This window comes from Marmota marmota, unplaced genomic scaffold (genome assembly GCF_001458135.2).
Source record: "Marmota marmota marmota unplaced genomic scaffold, marMar, whole genome shotgun sequence".
Classification (NCBI taxonomy): Eukaryota; Metazoa; Chordata; class Mammalia; order Rodentia; family Sciuridae; genus Marmota; species Marmota marmota.
In genome coordinates, this window is record NW_025999898.1 from 4,520,153 (window position 1) to 4,530,011 (window position 9,859).

A 9,859-nucleotide genomic window follows, 5' to 3' on the forward strand; every position below is an offset into this window, starting at 1 on the left:
AGGGGAGGGGAGGGGGGATAGTAGAGGATAGGAAAGGTAGCAGAATACAACAGTCACTAATATGGCATTATGTAAAAATGTGGATGTGTAACCGATGTGATTCTGCAATCTGTATTTGGGGTAAAAATGGGAGTTCATAACCCACTTGAATCTAATGTATGAAATATGTCAAGAGCTTTGTAATGTTTTGAACAACCAATAAAAAAATTAATTAAAAAAAAAAAACTAGCACTTGTAGAACAAAGAATTGAGAGGTCTAAGCCAAGAGCTAAGAGAATTTTCAGGCACTAAATGTTTTTTAATGACCTTCTAACATGTGCCTTGTCAAGATTCCAGAATTGCTACAGACTGGTAACTCTTTTTTAAATATATTTTTAGTTGTAGTTGGACACAATACCTATATTTTATTTATTTATTTTTATGTGGTGCTGAGGATCAAACCTAGAACCTCACACATGCTAGGCAAGTGCTCTATCGCTGAGCCACAACCCCAGCCTCAGGCACTGGTAACTCTTATGTGACTCTCTTTTTGTCTCTTCAGTTCACAGAACCTCAAATTGTACTTGAGGTACTGCACAAAAGTAATACTACCCAGAAAGCCAGATCCACATCCACACCTGATTTTGATAATGAGATTCTGGACTTCAAGTTAACGCTATAGTGGATAAAACTTTTAGAGGTCTTAGAAAGTGGTTATATTTTGCACATAGGAGATATATAATCTAGGACCAGAGGATTTACCCTTGATGGCTCTAAATTATGTACACAAATTCTTTTAATACTTTTCCCTTCAAAAGCAGAACTTAATTACCTGCCTTACCTGACTTAGTGCTTCACTTTTTTTAAATATTTTTTTTAAGTTGTAGGTGGGCACAATAACCTTTATTTTACTTTTATGTAGTGCTGAGGATCGATCACAGTGCCTCACACATGCTAGGTGAGCCAAAACCCCAGCCCTAGTGATTCACTTTTAATGAATAGAATACTCTAGAAGTGACAGTGTTGTTTCTGAAGCTAGGTCATAAAAAAACTTTGTAGCCTCTTTGCTCCCTCTTAAATCACTTACTCTAGAAGCCAACTAACAATATTTTAAGAACACTCAGGTAAACCCAGTAGAGAGGCCCTCATGGAGGAATTAAGACCTTCTACTAACATCCAGGAAGAAACTAGAATCACCTGTCAATAGCCATCTTGAAATCAAACCTGAACAGACAGTATGTTTTCTTTCCTGATGTTTTCAAGTAGCACACAATATTACTCATCAAAAAGATATGGAAAAATAGAACTGGGAGAGGTGACACACACTTTATCTCACCAACTTGGGAGACAGAAGCAAGAGGATTACTGGAACACAGGAGTTCAACATCAGCGCAGGCAACATAGCAAGACCTTGTCTCAAGAAAAGGAAGGAAGAAAGGAAATAAATTGTATCAAGGCTTTGATATATGTGACCACATAGGCATGTGTAAGTGTGTTCCTGCTACACTTGCTCTCTCTCACATGTCCCTAAGACATTTTGTCATTTTCTGGACATCAGTCTCTTTCCACTGCTTTGGACTACTTATCACTATATATAATTGATATAATCAAAGAATTATAGCCCTATCACACTGATACCAAAAGCCCTTCTAATGTACTAGCCTGCTTGCAGGAATAAAGGATAAATTTTAACTCATAATCTAGAGCAGAGGTCAACAAACTTCTCCCTGTAAAACAGCAAGTAGTAATTATTTTAGGCTTTGCAGGGTGCATATGGTTTCTCTAGCGCTCTCATTTTCCACCCAGTGTCCTAAAAATGCTTTAAAAAATCTATATTCTAAAAGGCCATACTTTGCTAATACTTACCCTAAGAGTCTCTGTGTCTTGGTAGCAATCCTATCAACACTGGCAAATGTTCATTTCAATCCTATAAGCAGAAAGAAAAGAGTCTAACAGGGCTACCCACTGAAATAAAATCCACTCTAATTAAATGTTTTTTTGTTTTTTTTAAAGCAAAAGAACTAAATTATATAACATCTGGAAGACCAAAGAAATAATCACTATCAGATTAAATAACTCAATTGCATTTAGTATTTATCATCCTTTTTCAGAGATATTATAAGAATACAATAGATACTTCGCCATTCTAAAATATACACATAAATTCTAAAATATACATATAAATTTATAACATAAATTTAATTATAAAATATACACATAAATTTATAACGTTGCTTTCTCATTCTCTAGTAAAAATTTTGTGTTGCCACAACTCCTACTGCCATTACTTTTGATAACTGAGTAATACTGTTTATGGTGAGTATATATTTAACTTACTTTGATCTTTGGCTTGGTTTTTAAGTTCTATAACTTGGATTTAGTCTCAAATGAATATTTTCATATTTTTACCTCTTATATGCATTCATTTGGGGAAAAAGGCTTTCGTTTTTCTTTTTCCACATTTTTAAAATTGGTGCATTATAGTTGTACATATTAATGGGATTTGTTGTTATATATTCATATATGTACACAATATAACAATAAAATTTAGCAATATCACTTGGGGGGAAAGGTTTCTATAATGAAACTAATTTTACCAAAGAAATAAAAAATATTTAATAATCTATGTAATTTGAAAACAATGGTAATAAGTATGCACACCAGTGTGTACACATAAACACACACATACCCCAACACTCCAAGAAAAATTGAATTATTGGTAAAAATAAAAATTAAACCACTTATGTAGCTCTGTGGTAGACTGCTTATTCAGCAAGCACAGGCCCTAGGTCATTCCTAGCACCACAAAAATTAAAATAAAAATGAATAAAACTGCTTATCTGCAAATTTTTAAAAGTTTTAATTAACTTACCCACCAAATATATTAAGAATGAAAATCTTTAAATATGCATCAAAATATTTGAGATTTAGGAAAAACCATAAACAGAGAAAGAAGTCTTAAATTCTTTCCTTATTTAAGTAAAAATAAAAGTTTTAAAATAATGTCATAGAAAACAACAATCCAGGGGCTAGAGATGTGGCTCAAGTGGTAGCACACTCGCCTAGCATGCATGAGGCAGTGGGTTCAATTCTCAGCACCACATAAAAATAAAATATTGTGTCCACCTAAAACTAAAAAATAAATATTAAAAAAAAAGAACAATCCAAAAGTAAGCAGAAAGGATATAAATAATAAGGGCAAAACTGGAGAATAACAAAAATAAAACTAGTTGGGATAGTAAGGCAAATTGAAGGTTGCTTCTTGGGAAAAAGTAAATAAGAAACACTGATAAAACTACAAGCTGGGCATAGTGGTGGCACACCTGTAACCCCAGCATCTCGGGAGGCTGACAAATAAGGATCATAAATTTAAAGCCAGCCTCAGCAACTTAGCAAGGTTCTGAGCAACTTAGTGAGACCCTGTCTCAAAATAAAAATGGCTGGATATGGCTCAGAGGTTAAGAGCCCCTGCGTTCAATCACTAGTACCAGGAAAAAAATAAAAACAAAAAACTGTGACAATCTGAGAGGAAGAGGAAATGTACTTAATTTAATATAAATGAAAATAGAAATAGGGCTGTAAGTAATAGAAATAATATTCTACCAAGTAGGCTACTTCTGCTTTAAAAAAAAAAATGTTTTCTATAAGGGAAGTTGAGAAAGTAAATGACTGTCTTGATAGATGTTGAAAACTACCCAATAAAACAAGTCTTTAAAGAGTCTAAAAATGAAAACAAGATTTTAAAATATACTCATTACTTTTAATAGTATAAAATTTTTCATTAAAACCAAGATCAAGAAACCCATTAACTCCATCATACACATTATTTAGAAGTGCTGACTCAAGAAATATGACAACACCACAACTGGCAGGAAGTACCAAATAAAAATCAAACAAAGCTAAAAACATGTTATTGGTGAAAAGACAATATAGCAAAAAACATTCTTTCACAAATCATTTTATTATTATAATTGCTATTTTACTTACAATATTTGGCAACATTAATAAAATAATAAATTTCATCTGCAAGAACAAGCAAGCAAAATAGACAAGGAAATTCATACAAGAATAATAATAAAATAGTAATCTGGACAGATATTAAATATATTTGTAAACAAAACAAAGTGACATTGCCTTAAAAAATATAAAGCTATCAATAGAAAAACAAAGAAAGCTCCCTTTGACTCAATTCACTATATTAACTTTCTTTTGGTTGCAGGCACAGAAATTGACTCAAGCTAGCTCAACTCTAAAAGAGAAGCAAAGCCCTTAATGATTCCTTCCCAGCTTTTTTGTGAAAATCTAGGAAATTTAACTGTATTAGAAAGGGAAGAAAGAAGTGGGGGGAGGGAGGTAAAGTGCCTTTAAGGAGAAAGAATAAGGTTAAAAAAAATGTGGGGGAGATTTCTACTTGTTCTAAGAACCAAAGGAAGTGTTGAACAGTTCAGTGAGGTAGCAAGCCATGCAGGCCTAGGGGAAAGCGTTCTAAGAGAATAGCATGTGCAGCCTGTAAATCAGGAAAAAATATGATTTGCTTAAGGAATAACAAGGCCATTATATCAAAATAGCATATCAATTAGGGGAATGGTAGAGCTGTATCACAGAACGAAAGAGGGAGGAGGTAGGCAGGGGCCACACCACTGGAACCTATAGTTGGCAATAACTGACAATTTGTACTCCTTAGGAGCATGCTTTAGTGAAACAGCAAACAACAGTTCACAGTGCCACTAACAGTAAGCAATCACTAAAATTTACAACTAAAACATTTTTTACTTTTACCATAGAAACACAATACACAAAAGTCTGCAGATTTAAACAGTAAGAATTTCCACCAGAACAAGTGGGACAGTCATACACATACACATACACACATATTTTCTTATATCTAAAGAAAGGGTTCAGGGTAAAATTTTCGTAACATGCCTTGGCCCAAGCAAACTAACTGAAAAGACCTAGCAAACCGTTCAAGGTGTGAATGAATTAATCAAATAAGCAAGCATGGAGCAATTAAACACAACAAAATCTACTAACAACCTCTTTTAATTATTTTTAGTCCTTTTTCCCCCAATTCTAATACTATGACCTGAAGATTACCTCTTCCCAGCTTTTTGTGAAAGTTAGAACATTTAATTAGATTGAGGAGAGACTAAAGGAGTAGGGGAGGAATGAAAAAGACTTTTCCAGACCTATGTCTACAGCCAGGATGCTAGTAGATTCCTTGATTGATGAACAGAGGCTGCTGGGTACATGCGATGAGGGTAGTGAATAAGAGAGAGATGACCCTAGAACAAGCCCTGGAAGACAGACAACCCTGGGAACTCACAGCAGCTCAGGCTGCTGATGTTTAGGAACCAATGCTCAGAAAGTACTTCACAGTTTTATGAAACAGCCTTTGGGGAGGGCAAATGGAAAAAGTTCCTCCCTAGTATAGTTAGAGATTAAATAGGAGGATCTATCAGATAAGGACAGACAATACATTTGGGCCATTTTAACTAACTAGAACAAATTTAAAAATGATAAAAAAGAGATTCATTAGTGTAATCAGTTAGGAAATTATAAATACACACACACAAAAAAAACCTTACTAACTGCAATATACTCACTTCCAAGACAAGACACAAAACTGCAAGCTTAATATACTCAATTATGGTAAGTTACACATGTGCTGAAAAATATAAGGTCCCATATGGGTTTAATTTTAATCAGTCACCCTGGGCTATTTTGGTGCACTGTACCTAGTGTTCTTGGACAAGCCCCATTCCAGCTTAACAGTGGAAGAACTAAATTTAGCTCAGCCCATTAACTGGACAGTCATCATTTGTATGGCCCCTTTCAGCAGAAACTATGGGTCCAGTACAGTTCAAACTTCAGATACCAGTGCTTCTTTTCCTCGGGAATTGTAACATGCTTTACTGCTGTGGCTTATTAGGACAAGGAGAATTCATTCTTCACTAACCTCTAGCCAGAATGAAAAATTCTCCTTTGGATCACTCAACAGGAAATTAACTGGGGCCAGTTCCCATTCTAATTACTGTTGTGGCTTCATATGAAGCTAAAGATACTGAGCAGCTGTTTAATATATGCAGGAGTCCTTCACCAAATGCAGACATTTTTCAAGAATGATTTTGCTTCCTTGGATGTTCTTCTATTAGGCAAAGACATTCTCAGGCTGTGTTCCTTCTGTCTTGGCTCCAAGACTAGAATGTGCCTATCCCTCAACTGGGATAAGGGGTCAAATACTTTCTTTTGCCTAACCTATACCTAAGTCTTCACCTCCATCCATGCTACAGCTTCTCCTTCAACATCACACTAAGGCTTTCAAAACCAGGTTATTTTACACTCACACTGTACAGGCACTTCTAAGAGTTCATGAATAAAGGGACCAAGCCATAACAAAGTCATTCCAGTCTGATTAGAGTTAACAGTGAAATGTGTAAGTAATATACAGAAAAAGTTTAAAAATAAAATTAAATACTTCAAAACCTCTACAAATTCTGTATATAGAAGAAAGATCTCTCCAGCTTAGGAGTTACTAAAATACTGACAAAATAAATAGGCTTCCACTTTTTTTTTCCCCACTCAAACATCATATACAAGCACCTTTCATGTGTTGAACCAGATAGTTAACATAAAAACCAGGTAATATATTATATAACAGCTCAAAATTCAGGGAGTGGGAATGTGGTGCATGGCTCAGTGGTAGAGCAATTGCTCAGCATGTACTAGGTCCTGGTTCATCCCCATCACCACAAAAAGAATGAAAGAAAAAAATTTTAAAACCCTATGCATGAACTTAAATCTCAATTCATTAGTTTCACTATTTTTGGTGCTACTGAATAATGTATGGTTTATATTTTTTGTTTTCATGGGGTTTTTTTCTATTCAAACTGAAATATTTGCTTTTGGTTTCCCAAAATAGAATCAATGAGGTTTTTTGGAAATTCTGTTTTTAGATTTGGGAGGAGATGGTTCAGAATCAGTTGTACTCAGAATAATAGACGCTACATTCACTGATTCTGGTTGACCAGGTTCCAGTGACACTTGAATAACAATTTTTGTTTCAGGAGGCAATCCTTCTAGTTGCTTAGGCTTCTTAAACATTTGATGACATTGGGTCTTGTGCTCCATTTTCTCCTTGAAAGTTAAAAACTGTAGCCGACATTTAGAACACTGGTGAACACCCCTTTCCCAGTGCCTCCTATAATGACACATATATGGTGTTGCAGTTTTGAAAATTTTGAGACAAAAAGGACAAAGTAGATTCTTAGTGTTTTCATGGTATGTTCTAAAATGTGTTTCCACATCAGCAAAGGCTGATGATCTGTAACTGCAAATCTGGCACACATAGGGCATTTCCCCAGGCTTATGATTGTCCTTCATGTGTTCTAAAAGAATCTGATCTGTTTTAAATGACAACTCACAAATTTTACAGACAGCAGAGGGCTCCTGTGGAGTGTGTACACTTTCGATGTGACGTTGTAGTTGGAAGGGAGTGGGAAACTGCCGGTGGCAATGCTGGCAGGTAGTGTGGGTTTCCCAGCTGTCACCCCTCTGCTTCTCAAGTTCCAAATGGTGCTTCATATGATTCATAAACTTAACATTTTTTAGAACCTTCAAGCAGCTGGGGCATTTAAAGGTTGTGTGAGTTTTCTGTTCTGGCTGCCCATCTCCTTGATGTTGTCCATAGTAAAAGTCACTAAGTAATAGAATCAAATTCCCTTTCTTGGGATCAAAGGTCTTATTTTGACTTGCTAGATCTGAAAATTCTGTTTTTGCCAACCCATTTTCCCTATCAGGATTTATAGTTATAGGCTTTAAATGGAGACTGTCCTTTGGAAAAGATAATACATTCTGAACATGGCTTACTGAGGTATGGACATCATTGGGTGTACTCTGCTGAGGATTATTATTATTAAAAACACCTGGAGGGGACAAAGTTAAAGAATATCCTCCTGTGATTCCATCACTGAGTTTAGGATTTTTGGGATTTATGCTAATTACTTCAGAATTGGAACACCGCTTTGATATACAAGTACTTTCATTCATACCTCCTTCTGAAAGTGCTGCTTTCACTGGATGATGCAATGAACTTGTGAGGGTAACCACAGGAGAACATGATTCTGAAGAGCTACTAGGCACAACTTTTGGTGAATTACTTTTATCATCAGGCTTAGACAAAGGCTCAATAATAATAGGACTATCTGTTGATCTTGATTCAGATTGAGATACTGGCAACATAGTCACTGTTTCTGATGAAGGGGTCACATGACTTATAGGCTGCAATCTACGAGCAGTATCTTTTCTTCGGCGACCATACTTTTTTCTCCATGAACATGAACCTGGGGTAACTCTGTTCAAAATATTTGAAACAACTGGTTTTGAATTTGAAGACACCCCAACAAAGATCAGTTCAGCATCTTCATTTACATGTTCCACCCCAACAAAGATCAGCTCCGCATCTTCATCATCTATTTGTTTGGTTTCTTTTATGTTCTGTGGTTCTGGATCCTGTTCTTCCTCACATAACACACATGGTTGTTCCATTTTCTATTTTTTTATTCTTGAAGGTAGCCCCAAGTCCCAGTGCTTCCTTTGTATAAACAGCCACCTAAGTACAAACACAGTAAGTTCAGAAAAATGCATTATTTAATTCTCTAAAATTCTGAGGTAGTTATTAGCCATCCTCATTTTACAGACAAGAACACTGACACTCAAGGAAGAAAAATGGCAACTTAAAACTGATGTACGATAAAGTCTAGAGTATCACAGTTTCATAGCTTTGCCCCACGCTAATAGTAACCTCTTCCAATCAAAATCATTAAAAATAATATAATAAAATAGGGGCTGGGGTAGTGGCTCAGTGGTAGAGCAACTGCCTTGCATGTGTGAGGCACTGGGTTTGATTCTCAGCACCACATTTAAACAAATAAATAAATAAAGGTCCATCAATAACTAATAAAAATAAATAATATAATAAAATGTATTTTTACTTTCACAAGTGTTTTTTCAGTATCTTGAATACAAAAATTTTTATTCCTTAGACTTAAGATAATAGCTATTTTTAAAAGCACCAACTATTCCAAGATAGTTTGTTTCACAGTAGAATTAAAGGAAAACATATTAAATATATATCAATTGATTCATCTAGACTAATTCCTAAATCATTATATAGACAAGAGGTATCAAATTTAGAGAGTAAGAGTATCTACACATAGCCAACAAATAACATAATGTAATGTCAATACTTAGCATGTGTCAGACAGGCAAATCAGGAATAAATTCTCTTGATAATCTCATCTCAGTTAATGGCCTAATCCATTCACTGATATCTACTAAATTTCTCTCTCCAGTTCTGACTTCCCCACTGAACTTAAGTACAACACTGCTCCTTCAAATCCACCTCAGTTTGTTTTCCATATGGAAGGAAGAATGATTCTGTTAAACCACATGAAATTTTTTTCATCACTGCTCAGCTCAAAACCTTCCAAGGGCTTTCTGATCCACAAAGAGTTAAAAGGTCAAGTACTTCCAATGTCTAGAAGATCATGCTTCCAACCCCAGATATATTTTCATACTCCTTTTCCCTCACCCACTTCACTCTACCATACTAATTTCCTCACTACCTCATGAACACACTAAACCTTGCTTACAACATTTGTATTTCTAATATGATGTTCATTCATCAAGATACCGGCACGGGGGGCTGGGGATGTGGCTCAAGCTGTAGCGCGTTCGCCTGGCATGCGTGCGGCCCGGGTTCGATCCTCAGCACCACATACAAACAAAGATGTTGTGTCCGCCGAAAACTAAAAAATAAATATTAAAATTCTCTCTCTCTCTCTCTTTAAAAAAAAAAATTAAAAAAAAAAAAAAAAAAAAA

The 9,859-nt window shown here is 35.3% G+C and overlaps 1 protein-coding gene across 9 annotated transcripts in view; it reads right to left on the reverse strand.

The window, feature by feature from the left end:
- The window catches only part of Znf280b (zinc finger protein 280B), a 67,879-nt gene that overhangs the window by 39,526 nt on the left and 18,494 nt on the right, over positions 1 to 9,859 (reverse strand). For 2 of the 9 annotated variants that reach the window (XR_001505623.2, XR_007345679.1), the window contains exon 3: positions 1,846 to 1,906. The exons of 1 other annotated variant lie outside the window; for it this stretch is intronic. Coding sequence is in view for 5 of the 8 variants with exons in the window: in XM_048798302.1 (XP_048654259.1) it covers positions 6,901 to 8,523 (1,623 nt within the window). In the remaining 3 variants the exon portion in view is untranslated. Of the gene's footprint in view, positions 1 to 1,845; positions 1,907 to 4,065; positions 8,588 to 9,715; positions 9,786 to 9,859 lie in introns of those variants that run through there. 6 more of the 9 variants (XM_048798304.1, XM_048798306.1, XM_015504948.2 and 3 more) reach the window with 4 other exon arrangements.